At 55.3% G+C, this 25,741-nt stretch overlaps 1 protein-coding gene across 1 annotated transcript in view; it reads left to right on the top strand.

The window, feature by feature from the left end:
- C1QL1 (complement C1q like 1) overlaps window positions 1-25,741 on the top strand; it is a 106,225-nt gene that overhangs the window by 39,218 nt on the left and 41,266 nt on the right. Inside the window, 2 exon segments of the mRNA XM_075059819.1 lie at window positions 8,266-8,272; window positions 9,776-9,797. Of these exon segments, the coding sequence (XP_074915920.1) occupies window positions 8,266-8,272; window positions 9,776-9,797 (29 nt within the window).

Raw genomic sequence — 25,741 nt, 5'->3', positions numbered from 1 at the left:
GATCCTCTGCTCTGGCCTCCCTTGCACCATAGGTCTCAGCTGAGATCACACCATGGCACAGGCACTGCAGACAGACCCTGCCCCACACTACAGAGACAAAGGACTGGGTGAGAAACTGGCACCAGGATTTGCCCAAGGTCACAGTGCCAGAGCTGGGACTAGAACCAGCCTCACCTGAGTCCAGTGCACTAGCCACTAGGGACCACTGCCTTCTGTAAACCAGCAGGGACACTGGGCAATCGCTGTACAGTGGGGGTAATAGAATCCTCCTGTGCCAAGAGCTTGGCAGCCAAGGAGAAGTGTGACACGAAAGGTTATTTCTTCTTCTTGCTTGTACATTAGAGTGTTGCATTGACTCCAGGATTTGCTGTCAAAGGACTGTCAGGGCCATGGAAAGTGGAACATAAATCCAGACAGGGGTTGTGGGCTGGGTGCAGGAAGCCCTGGGTTAGGGGCTCCGGCTTGTGTTACGCAGGTATCAGCCTGGATGATCAAAATGGTCCCTCCTTATCTCCTGGGCAGCATCCCATCAGCAGGGGCAGTGTGCGCCAGCCCATGTGGCACCAGCTCTGCACATACACAGATGGCATCTGTCTCCAGAGCAGCCAATCCAGAGCTAAATTCCCTTCACAATGTTAAGGCTTTTTCATTCTCTCCTCCACCCTGACACTGAACTATTCTTCATGGGGGTTTAGTCCAGCACCTGGCAAAATGTCCTCTGCCCTCACCCACTCTCTGTGTTCCACCAAGCTGCCACGCTCCACCCCAGCAGTGGCTCACTGGTGGTGTCCCCAATTTGTAAGGGTTCTTGAGATCCCACTTAGAATGCCCCGCAGACCTCATAGAAATGTCAAGGGCTGTTTTATGCACTGAAATCTACCTTCCTCTGCACCCTCCCTAGAATCCCTCCCTCCCTCCCAAAGCAAAACTGCCTGTGATTTAATGCACAGATCATCAGCTTTAATAGTGACTTTTCTGTCACACCTTAAATGTCACCTGAGCTTAATTTTCTTCGCTGTCACCCGCTATTGTAGTGGAGCAGCCGTGCCACCATCATTAAGGATGAGTCTCAGTGATTCATTTGTAGGAGAGGGAAATCTGAGAGTCGCACCCTCCCCTTCACAACGTGCTCTGGGGCTTTACATATCTACCAGCATCCATCCAGGGAGCAGGCTTTCTCCCCTAGTCTTTTCCCGGTCGTTCCCATTAGTGGTTGCTAACTGTGGGCCTGATCCTGTGTGCTCTGCACCCCCCCGCTGCAAGGAACTCGCAGTCGGAATGGACCAGCCACACACAGGGCAAGAAGGGAAACAGAGGCAGAGAAAGGGCAGTCACTTGACAAGGTCACCCAGCACTTGGAGCCAGGATGAGACCCCAGTACTGCGGCTCCTTGCTGCCCTGTTCACTGGCCCGTGGTCCCTCTCTGAACCTGTGCTCCCTTCAGAAAGCCCCTCTAGCCAGATGCTTTTGTTCTGTTAGCAGAACACAGCAACGCTTGGCCTTAACTTGGATTCCCGTGTCTGGGCTCAGATATGCAAGGTGCTGAGCATTCTGGCCCCAGCCCTCCAAGGCACTTAGCAGGTGCCTAACTGGAAGCATCTGAGTTGTCCCATTGAAGCCAATGCCTTGAGTCATGTAATTAAAGTTAAACATCTGCTTGGGTGGTTTGGAGCCAGTGCACTCAGTGTGCTTAGCAGCTCACGGCCCTCTGACAGGTAGGATGTATTCCAGCCCCCATCAGCTCGGGTGAGGTTGGCCGCTGACTGCACTGGGGGGCAGGATCCGGCCAGCGTTACCTGAATTTTCACCTACGTTCTTACCTGAAAATTCCCCCTGTTAAAAGCACCATTAGTCAGCACCGACTTCAGAACTGCAATTGGGCATCCATGGGTCTGACTTAGAGTGGGAACAAGGAAACAGTTACACGAGAACGTCTGCTTGTGGAGTTGCTGCATTCTGTGAATAGTAAGAATGATAATAATAAGTTGGGAGTAATAGAAATGGCTTTTTTCCTATTCAGAGTATTATTGTGCGTACACATCGCTGGTGTGCCCATCGTGGCTGTGTTCCTGTTAGCGGCTGTGTCAGGATGCAGGATCATCCCGAAAGCTACAGGGTGGGGGTTTCAGAGAGGCCATCTAGAGACAGGAGTCAACATTCCAGGGGCTTCAGGCACGGAGCTCCCTTCAGCTCTGCTGGAAGATCCCAGCCCTTGTCGGTGGTTAGATGTTTTCTCCCTAAGGACGAACTTCTGCTCCCTACGGGCCCCGGGATGAAGACCAGAGTCAGCCCTGAACCTGGCCCCAGGCCTCTCTCTCCCGCTTGGTTAGAGCCTCACCCACAGCCCGCTGACCACACAGGAGGCTATTGACTGACTGCAGGGAGCTTTGGCTCAGGCTCCTGAACGATTGTTAGTTCCTGCACTCACGTAACCAGCTGCAGAGGCCTGGAAATGTCAGGGAGCTGGGTCCTGTCGACACTGGTTTACTTGAGGGAAGCCCCTTCTAGCAGCTAGAAATTCCCGGCCCTGCAGACGCTAACTGCCACGCGTGGGGCTGGCTGCTGGGCATGGGGCGACCTGAGCGCTCTGGCCGGAGGCAGGAAAGCAGCGCAGTCAATGGGTTCAGCACGTGCTTAGAGTGAAAGGTGCAAGTCCATGTGTGTTCCTGACATGGGGCCTCGCTTGGTGGTTGTACTTGCGAGACCAGGCGCTTCCAGCTGAACCAAGAGCGAAGCAAGAATAAATGAAACCCGCCCGTTGTGTGCCCTCTGCAATGCGGCGCGATCCTCTTCGAACTGTTAATAATGGGGGTTGGGCCATGCCAGTCTCCAGCCCTGCTTACTAATTACTAACCAAATCTCGCTGTTACCGCACAACTTGCACGGGCGGCAACTGCTCGGAGGCGACAGGGCTGGTTAAACCGTCACTGGGACAAATGCTTGGATGGAAAATGTGACTAAGACTCTTTAAAAGGAAAATTCACAGTAATTAGTTTTCCTGTTTAAAAAAAGGCAAAATCTCCCAAATGGGAACAGAAGTTGGGGTTCAGTGTTGGACCCTCCCCCCCCCCAGCCCTGTGTATCCAGCATGGGAACCCCACTTCCCACTCCAGCCCCATTTATAATGGTGTGCAAGAGAATGAGTGAGATGGGGAGAGAGAATCAGGACATACCTAGGTGAGCCCAGGATCTGTCTATTTGACTGCATTCCTTTGGAGCTATAATCCCCAGGCGTCCGAGCAGAGGGCAGGGCAAGGGAGTGGCCAGGGTGCCAGGGATCACCACCCATGGTTGTAGTGGGGAATAAGGACTCTTGGATCCTATTCCCACTCGTTTTCTGGTCTTGGGCAAGTTCTTTAACCTCTCAGCACCTGCCCGTGAAATCGGGTTTATAACTGATCTGCCTCCCGCTGTGTTGTGTGGCCAGACTTGGGACTGTCTGTGACGTGCTTGGCTGCAGGAGCCGTGGGAGGGCAGAAATTCTTACCCAGGGTGGATGGGCGAGAACTTCTCTCTGCACAGGAGAGCTTGTGTTGCAATGGGAACCTCACTGTGACACTCCTAATTGCCCAGATCATTCCCCTGGGTTCCCTGCGATAGCATCTGTTGGACACCAGCCCCTGTTAGAAAGACAGAAAGTTCCTTTGAAGCAAAGTGCTGCTAATTACTGATGACATGATTGGAATTCGTTGTAAATCGCCTGATCCTGGGGAAGGAGGGGGCCAGGGCCCGCGGAGCCATTGATTTCCTGTGGCTCTAGCAGGCCGGATTCTGCCCATCTTGCACTTTGCAGAGTGGGGAAGGCAGCTGAAGAAAGTTCTGGCACGTGTCTGAGCCAGACTCTGCCTGTGGCCCTGAGCCACCTGCTGAGCAGCCTGCTTCTCCCCACAGGGATTGGCCCAGCCCCACAGCTGGGGGCTTGCCTCAGCATCTGAGACCCAGAGCCCTAGAGCTCCCCCCATCTGAGCCCCAGAGCTCAGCCCCCCAAATCCACCTGCCCCTCTGTGACATTATTGATATAAACTGGGACCATATAGAACATGGTTTGCAACCAAGGTCCTGTAGTGGCACTAAATCTGATGTAAAGGGGGTCATATACGGTGTCTAAGACCCAGTTATGGGTTGCTGGTTATGATTATGGTGTCTGTATGTCTGTATTCTTTTGTAGTTGAAGTTATGAGTATTGGCCATATACTGTCTGTATTTCAAATTTGTGCTGTATTTCTGGGAAAAATCTCAGACAAGTGGGTGTTAGCTCTGCCTAGCTGGCTTGATGGCCCATTAAGGACCATCAGCTACACAATTGACCCATTGAGAGAAGGCAGATAGGACTTGTAACTCAGCAGGGTGTGCAGGAACTTGCCCATGTGACTACAGACTCCATTTTGCTGTAATTTTCCATAGTAAGGACAAAGAAGTGTTCTTACACCTGGAAGAGCCTATATAAGGCTGATGCCTCATCTCCATCATCTCCATCTTGTCTTCAATCCTGCTTTCCTTACCTCTGGAAGGGACTTTGCTCAAACTGAACTCCTGAAACAAAGGACTGAATGACCCATCTCAAGTGGGGATGTACTCCAGAGACTTGATTTTAACCTGCAGTTTACCCATCACTGCCCACAACCTGAACTAAGAACTTGCCAATACATTGAAAGTGGGGTATCACCCCATGAAAGCTCATGCTCCGATACATCTGTTATTTATAAGGTGGCACAGACTCTTTGCTGCTTTTGCCAGATCCAGAACTAACACAGCTACCCCCTCGATATTGCCATTAACTGTATGTAATTGATCTCCCATTTAACCAATTCTAGCTCTCACCTCTACCTTTTTCCTTTTATGAATAACTTAGATTTTAGATCTAAGATTGCAACAGTGGTATTGTGGGTAAAGATCTGATGTGTAATATTGACCTGGGTCTGGTCTCGGTCCTTTGGGATCGAGAGAAACCTTTTTCTTTTACTCGGGGTGTGTGATTTTCATAATCATGTTCATCCTCGGACGAGGGGCACTGGTGGTAATACTGGGAAGATCTGGAGTGTTCTAAAGGAAATCGCTTGTGTGACCTGGTGGTTAGCCAAGTGGGCGTGAAAACCAAAGTCCTACTTGTGTCTGGGCTGGTTTGGTTTGCCTTAGAGCGTGGAAAAAACCGCAAGCCTTGGGCTGTAGGATGCGCCTGCTTTAAGCAATTTGGTCCTGAAATTGGCAACCTCAGTTTGGGTTCCACCAGAACGCGAATCGTCACAACCCCTCGCCCTCCATCCCTGACTCATGTCCCCCTTTCGCTATGGCCACATCCCTGCCCCTCAAGATCTGCCTCCTGCACGCACTGCATCCCACTGCAGCTTCCTCAGCCTGCCCCTGCCCCCCATGTTCCCTGCCGCCAAGCTGCCCTCCTGGTCCCATTTTCCCTGCCTCCCTCAGCGCCTCCTGCCCCCCCCGCGTTCCCCCGCTGCCCATCAGACCGCCTCCTGCACCCCCTGCAGCCGGCCTCCTGCCCCACTGCTGCTGGTCCCTCAGCCTTCCTCCCTGCCCCATGTTCCTCTGCCCCCTCAGCACCCTCCTGCCCCTCATTCCCCTGCCCCGTCCAGCCTGCCTCTGACCCCGCATTCCCTGCCCCTTCAGCCTGGCCACCTGCCCCCATTAACACGCCCCCTCAGCCTACCTCCTGGCCCCCCAAGAACTCCCTCAGCCTGCCTCCTGCTACCCCCAATGTCCCTGCCCCCTCAGCCTGTCTCACTGCCCCCCACATTCCCCTGCCCCCAGCCTGCCTCCTGCCCCTCCGTCCTCTGTACTCCTCAGCCTGCCTCCTGCCTCACTACATCCCTCCCCCCTCAGCCTGCCTGCCTGCCCCCGCCACATCCCCCCCCGCCTCACCCTTCATGTTCCTCGGCCCCTCAGCCTGCTCTTGCCCCCAACATGCCCCTGCACCCCTCAGCCACGCCCTGCGCCATGGTTCTGCCCCCTCAGCCGGCCTCCTGCCCCCTCATCCCCTGCAACACACCCTCAGCCGCCTCCGCCCCCATGATTCCCTGTCACCCTCCTAGCCGCCTCTGCCCACACATTCCCTGTCCCTCAGCCCCCCACTGTTCCCTCTGCCGCCTTCAGCCCTGCCTCCCTGCCCCTCCCGCACGTCCCGCTGCACGCCACCTCAGTACACCATGCCTCCTGCCCAATGTTCCCTGTCCCACTCAGCCTGCCTCCTGCCCCCTGCATTCCCTGCACCCCTCACCTGCCTCCTCCCCTTCATATTCCCACTGTCACCCTCAGCCTCCCCACCTGTGCTCACCTGCAGGTTTTCCCTGCCTCCTCTCCTCCCCACGTTCCCCTGCACCCCCTCAGCCTGCCTCCTGGTCCCATGTTCCCCTGCCCCCTCAGCCTGCCTCCTGCCTCCCACACACGTTCCCCTGCACCCCCTCAGCCTGCCTCCTGGTCCCATGTTCCCCTGCCCCCTCAGCCTGCCTCCTGCCTCCCACATTCCCCTGCCCCCTCAGCCTGCCTCCTGCCCCCCACATTCCCCTGCCCCCTCAGCCTGCCTCCTGCCTCCCACATTCCCCTGCCCCCTCAGCCTGCCTCCTGCCCCCCATGTTCCTCTGACCCCTTAGAGTTTCCTGCTTCCTAACACTCTGCCCTCCATGCTGCCCCCACAGCCCCATTCCAGGCACCTCCACATTCCCTTGCCCCCTTCCTGGCTCTTCTCTTTGGGCAGCTCGTGGCTTCAGCCCTTGTGGCTGTCACAGGAGATGGCAGCCGTGTCAGATGAGGGCGACAATCGGTGAACCCCCTTTAAAAAGCCCCCCGGGCAGGCGACGAAGGAGCAGAGCCTCAGGACCGTGTCATTCTGTGGGCAGAGGTGCTGGAACTGGGGGTGCTGGGGGTTGAAGTGGTTTGGTTCAGTGGCTCTCAGCCCCCCACTGTGCACATTGTCCCAGTCCCCAGCTGTGAGGGCAGCTAGGGACACCAGCGTAAGGATCCCCAGTGGCATTTGATCCGACTCCTGTGCAAAGGGCGCTGGTATCTTTGGTGGCCACGGGGGTGAGGGGGCAGATCCGAATGCAGCTAGACCCCAGCCAAGCAGCTCCTCCCCGTCTGACTGAAAACACTGCGTGGGGATCTCGGAGCCACCGGGACTGGGCTGGAACGTTTCTGATGGATCCAGACACATGGGGCTGAGGAGAAGGTCAAGCAGGGCCTGGGGACACCTCACCGCCCACCTCTCCTGCCTTGTTACAGACTTTTAGCAAGGAGAAGGCCGAGGGGCTGAGACTTTTGACCCTGGAGGAGCCTCCTCCCTCCGCTAATTGGGAGGAAATGGAGCGTGGGCAGCTCAGGTCTAGCGCTCAGCCCCTTGGGGAGAGCCACAGCTGCCCCCAAAGAGTCACCAGAGACCTGATCAGGCTCAGCACACTCCACTGGGGGTCCAGGAGATACCAGCACCTTGCAGGATCGGACCTCACAGGCCTCTTCCCACAGCCTCGCTCACAGCCCTCCCCCATGCTGCCCCATGGAAGTCTGTGACCCCATGCACAGGCAAGGGATGTAGCTGGGAGTAAGAGCTGGAAAGGCAAGGCCCTGGGACCCTGGAATGGTGTCTGGGAGTGACAGGGTGGCCGGTCGCAGGGCAAACCCCTCCAATCCTCTGGCTCTCTAGGCATGTCTCCACCACACCTCGGTCCCCAAAGTTCCTGCCCCAGGAGGCCGCAGGTGAATTGTTCCAGCTTGTAACATGCAAAAAACCAAACCAAACCTGCTCTTTGTTATTTAAGTTTAATTTCCTCTGACGAATCCCAGCTCAGGGGTTGCTGATCTGTCTCTTATTTCAACTGCATTCCCACCGCAGGGGCTTCCTCCCCGCCCCTCAAGTGAGAATTTGCCTCTTAACAGGAAAACACCATCCTCTTGTGACAGCTGGTTGGTGCGTATTCCCAGGCACTCTCATGCTGCAGGGTGGAGGGCGATGGAAATACCTGGGCAGAGAGATTCAGCTCCCGTTTATTAGTTATCAGGATGATTTTTATGGTGGTGTAGTGGATTTTAATGCACGGCCCTGGGACTGCACAATCCCGAGGGTCTGCACAGTAAAGCTACCAGCGCAGCAGGAAATGCAATCCACCCACTGTCCAGGGATTTGGGACCCCAGCGCTCTCGAGATGCTAGAGATCCCAGACTGCTGTGCCGAGATGGCTCTGGATTCCAGACATCCCGTGTCCAGGGACTCCAGAGTTTTGTTTTCAGACTCATCTTTATTGCCAAGTGCTGGGAGAGGCTGGGCGTGTGAATGGCACTACATGGATACAGCACACGTTGCTGTGTATTTACTGAACTCCAGTCTGGAGACTGTTGTTTAACCACTAGAAGCACAGTGGGGATTCTGGGCATTAGGGGCTCAGAGGGTTGGGAGCAAGTTGGATGCTCTAAACCCAATAGTATGCAGCACTCATTATGTAATGAATCACAGCCAAGCCCTGTATGGTACGTCTACACTGCAGTGAAACGCCCCCACTGCTGACTCCAGCTCGCAGGGCTATACAATTGCAGTGTAGATGTTTAGGTTTGAGCTGGAGCCCGGGCTCTGGGACCCTCCTCCCTCATGGGGTCTCAGAGCCCGGGCCCAGCCCGAGTCGGAACATCTACGCTGCGGTTTTATAGCCCTGAGCCTGAGACAGCTGACCTGCGCCAGCCACGGGTGTTTTCTTGCAGAGCAGACATGCCCTTAGGCAGGGATCAAACCTGGGACTGTTAGCTCCAGAAACACTGGTGCTAAAGCAGCAGCACTTTTAGCTGCGAGTGACAGCTGCTCGTCCCACTGAGGCTGGCCCCTAAAAGCAGCAATGTCTTATACTGGGGCCAGTCTTTTAACTCAAGACCTTGCAGATGCCTCCTGTATTGCACGTGGCCATCTGCACATGCACCACTTTCTCCATGCAAAACAAACCCACGTGCAAATGGCACTGACGCATGCAATCACCATTTTACACAGGCAACCATGACACACACACAATGGTAGGAGGATCCTGGGGAAAGCGGGTGTCAGTTTCACGGCAGGAATCTGAAGGCACAGTAAGTGTGCAGCTGGCTGGGTGTGTATGGTCTTGTGCACAGATCAGGGTGCATGTTGAGATTTCTGGGTGAATCTCGCAGTGCGGACACTGAACACTATAACCTGTGGTCAGCACAACCCCGTATGGTCTGTGCTGCACTTTTTATTAGCTAGGAAGTAGCACCCTGCTCACTGGACAGCAGGGCTGAAGGAGTCTCATCTCGCAGTGCTGGCGAACGAAGCCGAGCCTTAGAGCCCAGTGATGGATTCTGGATGTTAGAGCATCTGTAATCATCCCAGACTGAATCAGCTACTCGGGTGCTCAGCTGTGAATCCCCTACTCTTCAGCGTCTGATCGGTGGTTCTTGTCTTTCACTGATAATTATGGGTCTTAGGTGTGGTGGAGACCTTTCTTAACAGGGCTTGGTCAATTTCACTTCACTGCAGCGTACCTGGCCCACCACTGCCTTACTCCAGTGTTAGGAAATCAGTGGAGTTACACTGGTGTAAAACTGGAGAAATGCAGCAGGGAGCGAGACTTGAAATGTCAGTTTTCTTGAGTGGGGAGGGGTGGGGGTACAGCATTTACAGTGTTTGGGGAATTCCTTTTAATTTCAAAACATGCAAAATATTTTTGGATGTGATTTTTCTGCAGCGTCCTGGAGACAAAGGTAACCTCAGTCTGACAGTGCATCAGAACCAACAAGTGAAACTTACGAGAAAAAATAATTGAAGCTACCTGTGTCGAACTGGGAATGTCTTAATGTTTTCTCTAAATACTGTGTTGGTGCCTCAGTGTCCCCTAGGCAGTTCTTAAGTATCTAGGTGGTGGAATAAGGGTGTGTGATTGCTGCAGAGCAAAGGGCCAGTGCACATAAATGCCTGACACTCTGTCTCCTAGCAACTGATGGCCTGGGCCCCTCCCCTGCAAAGGTGCCAGCTTAAGGTGTTGGAGACAAAGAGATAGGTGACCTCCTGGCCTGGGAAAGGGACTGAGCAGAGAGGAGGGGCTGGAGGGGGTTGTTAATGTGGAGCTGGCTGGGGACGAGGAGTGAAGTGCAGACGTGGGTGTCTGGCTCACTGCCCCCTAGAATGGACCCGGCCGAGGGGTCCGGTTCGCTGTACCTACAAACTCTGTTTTAGACCATGATCCTGCCATCGAATAAACCTCTGTTTTACTGGCTGGCTGAGAGTCACGTCCACCTGCAAAGTGGGGGTGCAGGCCCCTGTGGCTTCCCCAGGACCCCGCTGGGGCAGGCTCGCTGTGGGAAGCGCACAGAGGGGCAGAGGATGCTGAATGCTCCAAGGAGAGACCCAGGAGGTGAAGCCGTGTGAGCTTCTTGCCCTGAACAAGTCCGCTCCAAGGGAGAGGAGGCTCCCCAAAGTCCTGCCTGGCTTGGTGGGGAGCAGTTCCAGAGCATCGCCCGGTGACTCCGTGACACTACCTAAGTTGGTGTCCAGTATTGCCCACCCCAAGTGTTCAGCCATCATGAGCCAGAACCCCCAAAACCATGAAACTGACTTCAAATCAGGAGATTAAAAAAACCTATCCCAAGCTGTAGGTTTTATTGCCAGCTGGTGTCTGAGCTATTAGGGAGCACTTGGGTCACATTTCTGAGTTTTGCGCTGCCACTAGGAAGTGCTAGAAACTTTGAAACAAACACCAAATATCACAAGACTTGTGATGAAAATGGTGGGAATTGGTAAGACCAGGTTTTCCCATTTCAGGCATCATACGATTGAAACGAACAATGATCACGAGCACAGAGAAGTCAATCAGCTTCTAACTTGCTTTCAGAGTTTGCCCTCTACGGCCCAGTCCTGCGAATACGGACGTGTGTGAGTAATGTTACTTGTGACAGCAATCTAACTGAAGTCACTGAGACTGCCCCAGGGTGTCAAACTCTCCCCATGCCTGAGGGTTTGTAGGGTCAGGCCTGAAGGGGTTACCAGTCATACCAGTCAGGGGATTTTGTTTTAAATAGGGGAGTTTTGATTTTGATGGTGTCTTTTTCAGGCTCTTCTTTGTCCTAACGATCAATATACCCAGAGCAAGGGTTTGTGCAGGATAGAGCTTGCAGGCATTGTGGTTTTCCTCCATTGACTTCAGTGGGGCTGAGCCAAGTGTGGGCCAGGGCAGATTGGGCCTTTGAGGCATATTTTCCAGCAAGCTTAGGGCCAGGTTCTCACGTGTGTGGCACCCACAGCTGGTTCCCAGCCTTCCCACAAGCTCAGCACCCCCTGGTCATGCAGAGTGCTGAGGTCGTCTGAGAATCTGCCTCCAGATGTGGGTGCTGAGCTCAGCCGTGTGAGCCACTGACCTCCCTGGGGTGGCTGTGTTGGAGTAGATGCCGTCCCTCGTGTCCAAGCCATACCAATGCCCCCGGAGGCCAAGCCATACCAATGCCTCCCTCCCAAGGAAACCGTAGGGTTATTGCAAAGAGCTGCAGGAGCCAGTCCAGTGGCATTTGGGTGGCAGTGTTTGCAGACAATGCAGAATTCTTGGGGAGGATGAAGACAGAGCAGATGGAGGAAGTTCAGGGGGGCCAGATCCAGTTAGCCAGATGGCAGATGAAATTCAATGTGGACAGATGGAAGCGAATGCACTTTGGGCGGGATCATTTGAACTGTTCACACAGTCTGCTTGGACCACTCGGCTCAGGGCCCTGGGCACCAGTGTGGGCAGCTCTGTGAGGGCCTCGGCTCGCCACCCAGCCACCCAGCGCAGCAAACACGATGTACAAAGAATGAGCCAGAGGAAGGATCCTGGGAACAATGCTAATGTCAGTGTGGAGCTCAGTGGGGTGCCCGCACCTGGCATCCTGAGCCTGGTTCTGGGGCAACCCCCCCCCCCCCCCCCCCCGGAAAGGGCTGAGCGGAGATGGAGGGGTTCAGAGACAGGCAATGGGGTGGACGAGCTCCATCTGACAAGAGAGTGACAGGCCTGGCACAGCTTAGGGGCTGGGGTGGAAGGACGCAGCTCCCAAGAGGTGGGCAGGTGACTGTTCTCTAGGGCTCTGAACCCTCCAGCACTGGCCAGGAGCAGACAGGATCCCCCAGACTAAATGCCCCTGGTCTGACCCACTCTGGCAGTTCCTACACCCTAGTTACTGCAGCCAAGGAGGTGGGGTAGCGCTGTGCTCTGCAGGGAAGTCTGGGTCTCAAATGGGAGGTGTCCCTTGTAAAGGGAAGTGGCTCAGAGACTCAGGTAAGACTGTGAGGACCTGCTGCTGTTGGGTGCAGTGGCGGCTCCAGGCCCCAGCACCCCAAGCGCGTGCTTGGGGAGGTAGGCCGCGGGGTGGCAGGCAACTCCAGTGGACCTCCCGCAAACACGCCTGTGGGAGGTCCACCAAAGCCGCGGGACCAGCGGCCCCTCCACAGGCACACCTGCAGGAGGTCCGCTGGAGTCGCCTGCCGCCCTTCCGGCGACCGGCAGAGCACCCCCCGCAGCATGCCGCCGTGCTTGGGGCGGCAAAATGTCTAGAGCCGCCCCTGGTTGGGTGGGGAGGACAGGAGAAGATCAGAGTTTCTATTTACAGAAATGGAAGAGGGGATCAGATTCTGGAAGCGCAGCAGAGGCCACCTGGAAGTTTCTTTTTGCCTCAGTTTCCCCATATGTAGTGAGGGGATAATGCTGCTGTCCTGCTATGAGCTCAAGGGATGAAGAGGGCTAGATAAGGGCCAGCTGTTTGTGTTGTTCCCTTTGCTTCCTTGGTCTCAGATAATTGGCTTCAGGAACAAACCCATGGCAGGCAGCACCATCCCCACCCAGAGCAGGCTCCTCCCAGGAGTCCCTGGGCACTTAGTCACTTTCAGTCACAGCCACATCTGCTGCAGGCAGGGGTCGCACCTTGGACTTTCGTGGAGCTGGGTCCTCTGACACCAGGTCTGCACGTGGTTGTTCTTTCCTGCAGGAGATAGGTGCGCTTGCTAAGCAGGTTGGGGGGCGGGGAAGTGCTGTGTTTTGCAGGTCTAGGAATGAGGAGCTAAGGGAAATATTAGAGATGGCTTGGCCTATAAATAAAAGCACATCAGGTGCTATCTTGGAATGAAATATTCATGAACAACTTCAGTGGAAGCCTCTCTGGAAGAAAGCTGCCTCCTTGTTCAGTTGTGTGGCAGGGAGGGGACCCTGCGAAGTGCTGGCAGGGCAGGGATGCGTAACGGAAGCTGTGGGGGGAGAGGGAGTGTAGCCAGCCTGGGCAGGGAGGGAAGGGGCACTAGAAATACAGGACTGCACTCTGCGAGGTGCTGAGAGCCCCTGGATCCCACTGGAGTCATGGGAGCTGGGGGCAGTCACGTGCCCGGCAGCATGAGACCCACCTGGACGGGTCGCAGGAGATTTGATGCCTGGCTTTGCCCTTCTCTGGGATTTGGGTGGGGCACTGCCCCTCTCCCCAGTGCTTTGGAGCGGGGCCTGGCTCTCCCCTGCTTCTAGGGGGACCAGAGGTCCCAATTTTATAGGGACGGTCCCGATTTTGGGTCTTTTTCTTATATAGGCTCCTATTACCCCCTACCCCCATCCCGATTTTTCACATTTGCTGTAGGGTGACCAGATCACCACACTAAAATATCAGGACACACTGGGGTGCCTTCAGCCCCGCCCACAGCCCATCCCTGCTCCTCCCACGCTCCGCCCACACTCTGCCCCAGGTCCCGCCCCCCCATGCCCTTCCTCGTCCCCCGGCCTGCCACTGGCTTGCTGTGTCCCTCCTCAGTCCCCCACTCACTGCTTGCCTCCCTGCCCACCCGCCACTCCCCTCTACACCCCCCTGCCCACCACTCACTCCTACAGCGCCAACTTCCCCTCTGCTGGGTGGGTGTTTGCCCACCCTGCCTCTTCCTGCCCCTGCACCACCTCCCTTCCCCCAAGTTCCCACCTCTGCCCTGCCTCTTCTCCGCCTCCTCCCCTGAGCGTGCCCTGTCCCCGCTCCTCCCCGCTCCCTCCTGGAAAGCGCTAAGTGCTGCCAAACAGCTGTCAGGTGGCGGGAAGTGCTGGGGGCAGGGGGGAGCAGGGACGCAGCGCACTGCGGGGACAGGGGGAGAAAGTGGTGAGGAGGGGGGAGTGTGGCAGCAATTTTTCCCCGTAGGTGCTCTGGGGTTGGAGCATCCAGGGGCTCAGCACCTCCATCTCACTCGCCTCCTTACCTGACTATCAGGCCAAATGACGTCCCGATCTTACGTTGATCGGGATGCAGGACAAAGGGTTAAATATCGGGACAGTCCCAATTTTATCGGGACATCTGGTCACCCTAGTTTGCTGTCTGGTCTGGTTTGAGCATTGGCCTGCTAAACCCAGCGTTGTGAGTTCAACCCTTGAGGGGGCCACTTGAGGATCTGGGGCAAAATCAGTACGTGGTCCTGCTAGTAAAGGTGGGGGGCTGGACTCGATGACCTTTCAGGGTCCCTTCCAGTTCTATGAGATAGGTATATCTCTCTCTGTCTCTATATATAGCTACTTCCGGCACCCGGGGCCTGATCTCAGCTGGGGCCTCCAGGGGGTGCCAGTCGATAGGAAGAGTGGCCTGAACTCCAGCAGCTCATTAGCACAGGCTGGCCCTGAACTGAGCACCTGGCCTGGCAGTGCAGGATGGAGGAGTCTTTCTTGCAGGGTCTCAGTGCTAGTCATGGATGGGGGCCAAGGGGCCAGGGCTGTGTCCGGGAGAGCCAGGCAGGTTCCTGGGGCTGGCAGGTCATTCAGAGAAACCCTTTCATACAGGCCAAGGCCCTGCCCAGGCTGCACAGACATTATAGATCCCATGGGACTCTGATGGCCAAAGATTCCCCTCTTCCCATGGTCACTCAGATTGTGACTGATGAGGGGCCAGGGCTCTAGGCACTGCACAGATACAGAGTGGAGAGACGGGCCCTGCCCCAGGGAGTTGGCAGCCTGAGTACATGACAAGAGCTACCAAGTGGGTGCAGTTAGGGGAGCATAGGGACCCAATGAGCTAGTGCTGGCCAGCAGGGCAGGCTATGGGATCAGCACACAGCTGCCTGACCTCTGCCCTGCACGCCCCGATGGGCAGCAATCCAGTTAGTGGTGCTGTGTGCACACAGCTGGGTGCAAGGGTGAGATAAACGTCTGATGAAATGGCCTTTAGATCCAACAGCAAATGCCACTTCTCCAGGAAAGCAGGTGATTAGGGGGCTGGAGCACATGATTTATGAGGAGAGGCTGAGGGAACTGGGATTGTTTAATCTGTAGAAGAGAAGATTGAGGGGGGATTTGATAGCTGCTTTCAACTACCTGAAAGGGGGTTCCAAAGAGAATGGATCCAGACTGTTCTCAGTGGTACCAGATGACAGAACAAGGAGTAATGGTCTCAAGTTGCAGTGGGGGAGGTTTAGGCTGGATATTAGGAAAAACTTTTTCACTATGAGTGTGGTGAAGCACTGGAATGGGTTACCTAGGGAGTTGGTGGAATCTCCTTCTTTAGAGGTTTTTAAGGTCAGGCTTGACAAAGCCCTGGCTGGGATGATTTAGTTGGGGTTGGTCCTGCTTTGAGCAGGGGGTTGGACTAGAACCTCCTGAGGTCCCTTCCCACCCTGATACTCTATGATTCTACAATTAAATGCATGTGTGTGTAGGAGGGGAGGGGAAAAGGGGGTGTCACTAGGGGGTTGTAAAGAAACTTTGACCTGAAGTTTGGAGCCAAATGACTTCTATGATCAGGAGGCAAAGGGCCAGTGAAAACTCAAGGGGTTCTGAATCCAAAGGGCTCGGTGGGGGGCAGATTGCAGCCCGGCCTTATCTCCAGGCTGGGCAGAATTTGATGGGTCTGGTTTATCATTTTGAGGGGTAACATCAACATTTATTTTTAAGCATTTTTTATTTTGATCAGTTCACATTTTCACAGCTGTAGGACACAGGGAGGGTCGGACGCTAATTATCTAAAGACAGCAGCCTCGGAGAAGCCCAAAGTTAAAGGTTTTTAACCCTTGAAACACAGAGTGCCAAAATAGACAAAAGTAAATATCTGTAAGTCAAACTGCCGGAAGTTCTCAGGCAGCATTTCTCTCCCTTTGCCTCTCTAAGGTCAATTTCTGTTGTTATCGAAGAAAATAGCTTTTCCTGGGTTTGTGTGCGTGCCGTGAAATCCAGTTACCCACATTTTGTGATACAAATCAAGTCCTTTCAAGCCTATTTATCCTTATCCTTAATAGAGGGGTGCGGCTCACTGAGACTAAAAGTCCCAGCATGCAATGTTCTTGCCGTTTTGGTCCAATTAATGGACCCTAGCCTGCAACACAGCCTGGCCCTGTGGATCAAGCTGAAGCACTGCATGCTGGAAACTGTCGTCTCCGTGGAGCACACCCTGACTCAAACAGGGACGTTGCATGCTGGGGCATGTAGCCTGTATGTCAAGGGGAATGGGAACCTTCAGATGAAGAAGTGAGCAGTCACAGGCCAACCTATAGGCACGTCTGAAACCATGGGCACGTCTGAAACCACAGGCACGTCCCTTATGTGACTAGAAAAGATTTCTGTCCTGTCATTGCCAGTGGCACCAATGAGTGATGATTGTATAGCCCCTGTGTGTGCCCAAGCTCCTCTAACTGAGAAAAGAGTGCCCGTGCGAGAGTGAATCCAAGAGAAAGAGATTCGCCAGCTGTTTACACTTTAGAGGTCTGTTGCATTTGCCCTGTACCTATGAGAGGTGACTTGTCGAGGTCTGTTACAGGAGTGGCAGGCGGGGCTCTGTGGCCTGTGACGTGCAGGAGGGCAGAGTAGGTGATCATGGGTCCCTTCTGCCCTTTGAGTCTATGATGTGGATAAGGCCCTTTGTGGGGAGAAGATACCAGGCGCTAGAGGTTTATTAGTCTAGCAGGCCAAGGCTGGAAGCTGAAGTCAGACCAGTTCAATGAGGCATATTGTTTAACAGGTGGGGTGATCGGAACTAACTCCCCAGGGGAGTGGGGGATTCTCCATCACTGGGTGTCTTCAGAGCCAGACGGGAGCCTTGCTAGAAGATGCTTTAGCCGACTCAAGGTCCTGGGCTCAGTGCAAGATAACTGGGGGAGGTGTAATGGCCTCTGCTCCAGAAATGATCAAGGCCAGAAGGGGCCATTAAAACTTCATCAAATCTATGAATCTCCATAGATTTTAGGGCCCCATAGACCTGCTTCTGTCCAAGGTGTTCTGCAGTCTCAGTTGTGCATAGGATTTCTCTTCCCTGTCTGTCTCAAACTGTTGAGCGCAACAAGCAGCTGCCTGGTCTCACCCCAGAGGTGGCTGCACTGCAGTGGTGGCGGAAACATCAGTCTTCCCCTATGTAGCTTGTACAGTCAGTGAAATGCCTCCTGGAGTCAAATTGGCAGAAAGATGTTTCACAGGTGCAAGATAATTATAGTGATTCATCACTGTAGCAGCTCAGGAGCTCTGACATCTCATGTAATTGCCAGATAGGGGAGATCAAAGCTATTCCAGTCGCTGGGGAGAAACATGTGCACCTTTCCCTGGCTGGTCTTTGGGGCCACTCTGGAGTGACCCATCAACAATCCCCCGGCAGAAGGGCTGTATCTTTGGGCATTGGAAGCAACCAGGTTTGCAGGCTACCAGGCATTAGAAGCATATAACTGGGAGCTGGTTCCAATTGGTTCTTGAACAAATTCCACCCACTGTTGAGAGTCCAAATTCAGCCCATGCCTGGGGTTTGACCTTAACATAGTCATAAAAGCACAATGTAAAGATCAGCTCAAATCATCTTCCCAGGCTGAGATATTCTTCTGGGCTGCTCAGCCCACACCCTAGATCCTCTGTCCCCAGAGAACCACTCCCAATTCCCTTGCAGCTGCATGGGAAAATAAGCCACTTGCCTCAGCAATCAGTGGAACCCACTTAACCTTCCCCCAGCAGGATTAATACATGCTGCCAGGGTGGGACTCAGGCATAGCCCAATATGTTTTGTGGCTGATTTGCTGTTCACCCTCCCAAGGCGCTTACTCTCCCTGGGACTCAGTTTCCAGTGTGTGTAAAATGGGAATTATGGTATTTATTACAGTTCTGCCAGAGCCCCCAACATGCCGAGAACACAGAGTGAGAGACGGTCACGGCCCCAGAGGACTCTCAGTCTGACTAGGTAAGGCCCTAGGAGCGGAAGAGATGTGGCCAAGGTCCCCAGCAGGTCTGTGACAGAGCTGGGAACAGCCCAGATGTTGCGAGTCCCCGCCCAGTGCTCCAGCCAGTGTCCTTTTCCGAGTCCCTCTACTTGACAAAGGTTAGTGACACTGCAATAGGTCCACGTTACCCCTGTTTCACGGATGGGGTAGCTGAGGTACGGGGAGAGGAAGGGATGTGTCAATGGTCACACAGAAAGTTAGGAGCAGAGCCATGGTCAGAACTTAGGAAACCCAGTCCTGTGCTTCAACCATTACTTATGCTGCCTCTTCAGTCAGTTAGCGTCAGAAATAAATGTCCGTTAGCTGCTAGCAATATGGGGTCTATGACACAGAGCAGATTAGTTCTGACTGAAGGCAGCAGGGCACTAGGCAAACAGCCCCTAGATCTGGGGCTTTGTCTCTGTGTTTTAAACTAATCATCTTTATTAAACACCCTTCAGGGGACAGGGGGGTTATGTAACTGACAAGATCATGTAAAGTTCCCGTTGCGCAGCTGCTGCTAAATTCTGGCTCCATTTGCTGAACTGCTCTGGATGAACCATTTGTTCCCCCAGACAAACTACTCACTTGATCAGCACAAGGCTATTTTTATCTTGTCATCACACTGGATGCTGCCCAGCGGATGCCAGGCGGGCTCGGCACATGGCTTGCTAGCTGGCTGGGCTATTTGACTGGACAGCAAACTGACTAACATGGGGTGAAACATCTGGATGGGGCTCAGCGAGAAAACCAGTGATAGGGCATGAGCTTCGGTGCTAGGACCCCTGGGCTGTATTCCCAGCCCTGCTGCTGGGTGAGCTGGGGTTGAGCAGCTGCTTCCCCTCCCACCCCTGTGAGGTCTTAGGCGCAGAGCTGCTCTTGCGCCATGTTTGTGTGGCACCAGCGCAGTCCCGGGCAATAATACGCAGAATAATAAGAGGCAAGAGGAGGAGAGAAACGTCCGCTGTTGGGCCGTGAGCCGTGGCACAGCTTTTCCTGGGATGGCCTGTGGATGGCCTGTGGATGAAAGGTGCTAGCTATGTGCATGCTCACGTGATTCAACTTCGCATATTCCAGGCACTTCCCAAGGAGCTAATTAAGCCTCCCAACACCCCTGTGAAATGGGGATGGGGAAACTGAGGCACAGAGGGGTAAGGGGCTCAGCTGAGGCAGCAGAACAGGGCAAGAGCTGGGAGTTCCTGGCTCAGTCCATTCCAGTTCCTGGCTATGTTCTGTGAGCAGGGTGGAGGGCGCTGCCCCTCCTTGCCCTGTTCTGCTGTGGGAGAGCCCCTCCCGCCACTTGTTTCAATCTACTTTAACCCTGGACCCCGGTCTGTTATCAGCACTGGCTGTAAGACCTGAATGAACTCACTGCCATTCTACCAGGAATTTCAGCTGGCAAACTCCCCCACTGTAGGGCCAGCCCTGCAATGGTAAATCACTCGGCTTCTGCCTGTAACCGAGCGAGGCCCTCGGATTATTAGTATCCAGAGTGTGTACATCAGGAGGGACAGAGGCTGGCAAAACAAGCGTTCAGGCCCTCTGGTTCCTGTCTGTCAATATCATTTTGTGTTTGTTTCGTCCACCTGGAAGTAATTTGGCATCTCTAGTAACAAATCTGTGGCCACCTAGGAACTTTACAGTTGTCACTGCAGCATGGCACGACTGCTTGGAAGTTACATCAGGGACAGAACCTCCTGACCTTAGAGCCCAGGTGCCCCACCAGCCTGAGAATCTCCATTAGCTGCTAGCAATATGGGGTTTATGACACACAGCAGATTAGTTCTGACTCCATCAGCAGAGGGCTGGTGCCAATTCGTTACGCTCCTCTAAGGAGGCAAGAGGCAAACTGAAGCTTTGCTCTAAACACAAATGAGAGTGGAGGTGACATGGGCAAGGCTGGTTAGTGCCTCCGTGTTCCCGTTTTCACAGCAGAGTTTGCTCTCCCTCATTCCTCCCGGACCCGAAGCACCAAGCTCAAGGGAGGAGGTTATTCCAGGGCGCTGGGGCCCGGCCTGGATGGAGGAGGTTGTGTACAAATAATCAATCAAGGGGCTCAGCCTAGAGCCTTAACTTAATCAAACTAGCCACTCCACCCTCTTGCTGTCTGTGTCTTAGCCTCAGCGCCCTCTTGTGTTCACTAGTATGTATCGCGTGTAACTCCCACTGTTCCTGCAGATACGGTGGCACCGAGTGGCCCCAGCAGAGACCAAGGGCCTGTTGTGCAAGGCGCTGTACATATGCCCAGTGAGGGACAGCCCTTTACAGGCTAAATAAAGCAGACAAAGGGCAGGAGGGGAAACAGAGGTGCAGTGGATCACCCAGCATGTCGACCGCAGAGCCAGCTGTTCCAGCCACTGGAGCACACTGCCTCTCTCGCCCTGCCACAGAGCTGTGCTCTGGAGCTTTCCAGCCCTCTTGTGCCGGCCCAAGGGACTTGGATTAGCATCCGCCTGTCTGAGGAGATGCAGTATGACAGAGCGGGTGGGGAAACTGGACTGGGATGCCAGGACTCCTGGGTTCTGCATCTGGCTCTGCTGCTACTCCCTTGCTGCGTGACCTTAAGCAAGACTTGCTGTGTCACTTCCTCGTTCTCTGCTTCGGTTGCAGAATGGGGCTAATGGGACTGACTCCCTGGGAGATCTCGGGGGGCTGGAGGGGGCTGAGTGTCACTACTTATTACCCAGACTCTGTCTGAGCCCCCAGGCCCAAGCAGCCTCCCCCTGGCCCGAGCTCATCTCTGCTCCAAGCCTTTTACGGCTGCCCCCTCAGCGACATGCAGCGCAGGAGAGAGTGGCGTTCTCGAGCCTGGCGTTGGATCTGCCATTTATCTTCACTAGTTAGGGGATAATGTCAGAGCTGGCGAGTTTGCTGTGACAAGGCATCTCCTTAACGAGTGAAGATGAATGGCCACAGTGCAGGCCCGCAGCTGATCTCGCCCTGTTAGTGTTTATTGAGCAGGCGACAGGGAAGGAGGGGGAAGAAAGGGCTGCCAGTCACTGCGCAGAGGATGCTCAAAGCAGCGGAATAACTGGCTCGTTCGGCGCTTGTACCTCATCAGCCCCTTGGCTCAGCCCCCCGGAGGGAGCCATGTGAGAGCCACAGCAGGAGTGGAGGCAGTTCACACCCAGCCACCCAGAGAGAAGAGGCTTTGCCCTTGTCTCGCCCCCTCGTAGCCCAGGATCTCAAAGCACTGTACAAAGTGGAGGAGGGGGGCACTGCTTGGGGATCTGGGCCAGTCGGAGGGACCAGTGTTTTCATCCAGCCCTTAGTTCAGCTGAGCTCTCTGGAGACCTGGCCCGACTCTGGCTGCCTTAACTTACCTGGGCCATAATGGTCCCTGAGTCTGTCCTGTCTGCCCAGCCTGTGAGCTCCCTGGGCAGGACCTGTCTTGCGCCGTGTGTCTGGGCAGTTCCTGGCATGGCCGGGTTCTGACCTTGGGGCCACCAAGTGAGAAGGTCAGTGACGTGCACAAAGGTTACACGGCAAATTGGCAGTAGAGTTGGGAACAGAACTTGGGAGCGCAGCTTTTCAGCCCCATCCATGCAGTGCCCACAAGGCTACGGTGCCTGGTGAACGTGGCAGGGTCGGTGCAGTGGCTGCTGCAGGGCGATATCTTCATGCTTCATATTCCCCCGCTCCCTCCCCGCTTTCTGTGATCTCTAGTACATGGAGGAGCTTTAAGCACCAGCCTGTGACAAGCATCCTACCCTCTGGAAATATAAATATCTGCCTACTGATTACCTGTGCACTGCCACCGATTGCAGCCGAGAAGAAAGCCTCATTAATAGCGTCCTGAGATATAAACCCACTCTCTAAGTAGCAGGTGCTGCCCTCCCGCCTCGCTGTCAGCCACCCCGGCGCTTGGGAGTGGAAATGGGGAAAGGAGGGTGTCCCAGGGCAGGGTTCCCTCCTCGGGATTGTCTCTGCCGTCAGGCCTCAGGCCCACCAGTGGCAAGTCCAACTCTTTCTCTGCAGCGCGCTACACCAGGCCTGGCTGCCCCACAACGAAGGGCTTTTACCTACATGCAGAGCAAGCGTGGGAAAGTGCCTACCCCCTGTGGCCAGGCCTGGACTCTCCACTGCAAAATTACGTCATCCTCACTTACGCCAGCACACAGCCCCCACCATAGTACATGGCTTTGGCATGTCGGCGGTGCCCCTCCTCCCCAGGGGGCACGTCTCTCGCTTGTGCTGTCAGTGGGGGATTGTGGGATGGCTCCTGAAAGCCCGGAACAGTCGACATGAGCAAGGCAGTGTATCCATTGACATTGCATCTCCCTAACTCTGCTGACCTTGACCCTTCACCGCTTGGGGAGGTGGGTTATGGAGTCGGTGTAGTGGGGCAGTGAGCTCGGGGCAAGTGAAATGTTCCTGCAGACACTGAGGACAGGTCTACGCTGCAACTGTGCATTGGCGCAGCTGGTGAAGACGCTCCACGCCAACAGGAGAGGGAGAGGGAGAGGGCTCTCCTGGCAGCTTCGTAACGCCACCTGCGCGAGAGGCGGTGGCAGTGGGAGATGCTCTAACTGCAGTTCTCCTGGTGACATAGCGCTGTCTCCGCGGGGAGTGAAGTCAGTGTAACCACCTTGCTGGGGAGAGAGGGATTTTTCACCCCTCGAGCAACACAGTTATACCGACGTAAGTGTGTAGCAGAGCCCTGGCCTTACCTAGTTAGGGTGACAAGTTGCCTTGCGTTGACCTAACTCTGTAGTGTAGACTAGGCCTGAGGGCCTTCTCCGGCCCTTCCCTTTCCTGCCTCTCTTTCAACTGGCCTCAGCTCATGAGCTGAATCACCCTGTTACCTGGTTAACCAGCCTGTCTTTAGCCCCTCATCCACTCCGTGTGACCTATGTAGGGACACTCGCCAAGGCTCAGAGTGGGGAGTGAGTTGGTGACTTGCCCCATCGCAGAGGGGTTATTAGGATTTGACTGTGCTGCAGCAGTGCCCAGGGCACGTCGAGGGGCAGGGCCCTGTTGCGCTAGGAGCTGTACAAATACAGCGCTCCCAGTCGAAGTGTGGGAGGGAGGGGTTTGTGTAGCTAGGGCCGTTCTGGCCTGGAGTTAGAAGAGGGGTGGGTAAGAACACAGTGGCCCCTGCTCAGGATAGCTCATTTCCACAAGCAAAGAGAAGGTGACTGCTGTGCAGGCAAACATGGCAGCAGTTCATCTGCTGAGTCCCCCCCCACACAAAGCAAACAGCTGTCGTCCATTCATCTGTCCATCCGGGCGCCCTTTGCCTTAGCCAGCCGGTAGGCACAGAAGTGAGCGTGCAGTGTCCGGCTGCTCTGGGACACACTGCACAGAGCTCCCACAAAAATGGCTGCCCCTCGCCACTGGCAGCTGCAGCTGTTGCGATTTAAAGGGATAGTGCAAGGAGAACAAAAGCATCCTGGTTATGCAGCTGCGTGGGCCGCAGCGTGGGGTCAGCAGAAGCCCACTCGCACCCTGGGACGTCGGTACCTGAGCAAGAGGATTTGCTGTGCCCAGTGTGACGGCTAATGGAACAGAGCCCGAGGGAGGGCGTGCAATGCACACTCGTGAGCACAAGGGAAAGGAGGCACAGGCAGCAGTGGTGTGCTGGGCTGGGCCAGGCTGAGCGAGCTTCCCACCAGGCTCAGACAGCAGAGGAGGGGGAAAGGCAGGAACTGGGGAATTGAGGCACTGGGAGATTAAAGGGCAGCCTCTCCAGAGCCAAGCTCCCATCCAGGTCCCTAACTAAGGGTCAGGGTTTCAGAAAATCAGCGCCTGGGGGGCCCGCTAGCTAAGCAACAGAGGCACCCCCTGCAGCTCCACCCCACTGCGAAGAGCAATTGGTGCCTTTCTGGGGGAGTCAGGACAGCTCCATGTGCTCTGAGACACTGGCCATCTGGGCTTGGGGGGATTCCCAGGGCACTGCCGGAGACACCCTGGACAGCTGGCCTGGGGCCGGGACAATGAGGCTCCCCAGGGCCCAGCCCGTGATTGGAGAACCGCTTGGGAGCTGCCAGGTGATGCTGGGAAGGGAGCGTTAGCAAGCCCTGCTCAGGGGCTGCCAGAACACCAGCAGGTACCACAGACCCATCCTCAGGCAGGCCCCAGGGCCAGGGCGCTGCAGCAGGTACGTTATGGGGCCGTGACACCTTTCATGGGAGCCCGTTCTGAAGTCCCTGTGAAGCAGAAAGGGGCCAGGGCTGGGCTGTGACTCTCCAGTGACGCTGCTGGCCACAGAGTGGCCCTGCAGTTCGCTCTGGCTCTGGCTCCCAACCTGTGCTGCCTTGTGGCCCTCAGATACTCTGGACTGGCTGGAGAATGGATGGCCGATGATGCTACAGAAACCAGACTCTGTTATTCGCCTGTACTGCCCTGGAGACCTCGCTGGAGCTGGGGGAGGCAGCGAAGGAGGGACAGGTCCTGACGCCTGGTCTACACTACGAAGTTAGGTCAAGGGACGTCGCCTTGTGGTGATCGATTGGTGTGTCTCCAGCTGCCCTGCTACAGCAGCGCAGTAAAACCACCTCCCTGAATGGCACAGGGCCACGACCGACCTACTGAGGTCTGCACAGGGCGAGTGTAACACTGCGCGACCTGTGTCAACCCCAACAGTCCTCCGGCAGGCGTCACGATGCGTCGTTCTCTGCAGCAGTGACCACTATGCTCACACCTGTAAACGCCACTGCCCGGGGGCACAGACCCTGGAAGCCATCCTCCTTACAGCCCCCTGTGGGTTTTTGAAATGTCTTCTCTTGACTGCCCAGCTTGGCGAGGACACCGAGCAGCTCTCCTTTGCTGTGTGCAACTGCCCAGCCGACCACGCTGGCTCCATGCACTCGCTGTACTCTGGCCTGGAGTACGCAGGAGGTATTGGATCTCCGGGGCCTGTGCAGGCCCAGCTACTGACCAGCCGCAGAAACATGGCCATCTCCGAGCAGAGTGCAGGGGGGATGCAGGTGAAGGGCTACAACAGGGAGCAGCAGCAAGGCCGCGGGAAGGCCAAGGAGCTGCGGCAGATGTACCAGAAGGCCAGGGAGGCCAACAGGCAATCCAGTGCCACTTTTACAACATGCGGCCTGCCATCCTCAGCAGACCTCCCCACCTCCCAGCAGCCTGAGACTGAGACCCCTGCTGTAAACAGTGAGGCAGAGGAGGAAGAAAAGGAGTCGGGGAGATGCGGTAGAGGACTCCATGCTAGGGCTGTTTGAGACTCCGCCACAGGCCAGCCAGTCCTGCCGGCTGAGCGTGGAGCCGGTTGATGAAGGAGATGGAACTCGGGGAAGGCTGTGCTGCATTTTCCTTACAGTGTTTAAATATGAAAATGGCACCTGGCCCATCCCCACGTGAGCAAGACACTGGCATTGACTTTTCCTTGTTTTACTTGGAGAAGAAGAGCTGCTAGAAGTACAGCAAAAGAGTTGGCATCTGGGTAGAGCTGGCATCTGCTTTACATTCCCCTGGAGGGTTAGTCTGGCAGGGCGTGAGGAGCGCTTTGTGGATGTGCCTCGGGACGTCCCTTTTATCCGGGGGGCTTTGGGACGCCAGCAGCAGCTGTGCTCTGTGCCTTCGGCGCCCTCTGGAGTGAGGTATCCGTTCAAATCACTACTGCCTGGAAAATGGAGCCTG

Source organism: Chelonoidis abingdonii, chromosome 21, assembly GCF_003597395.2.
Source record: "Chelonoidis abingdonii isolate Lonesome George chromosome 21, CheloAbing_2.0, whole genome shotgun sequence".
NCBI lineage: Eukaryota > Metazoa > Chordata > Testudines > Testudinidae > Chelonoidis > Chelonoidis abingdonii.
Note: the sequence above shows the minus strand (reverse complement) of the source record. Positions and strands in the feature narration are given on the sequence as shown.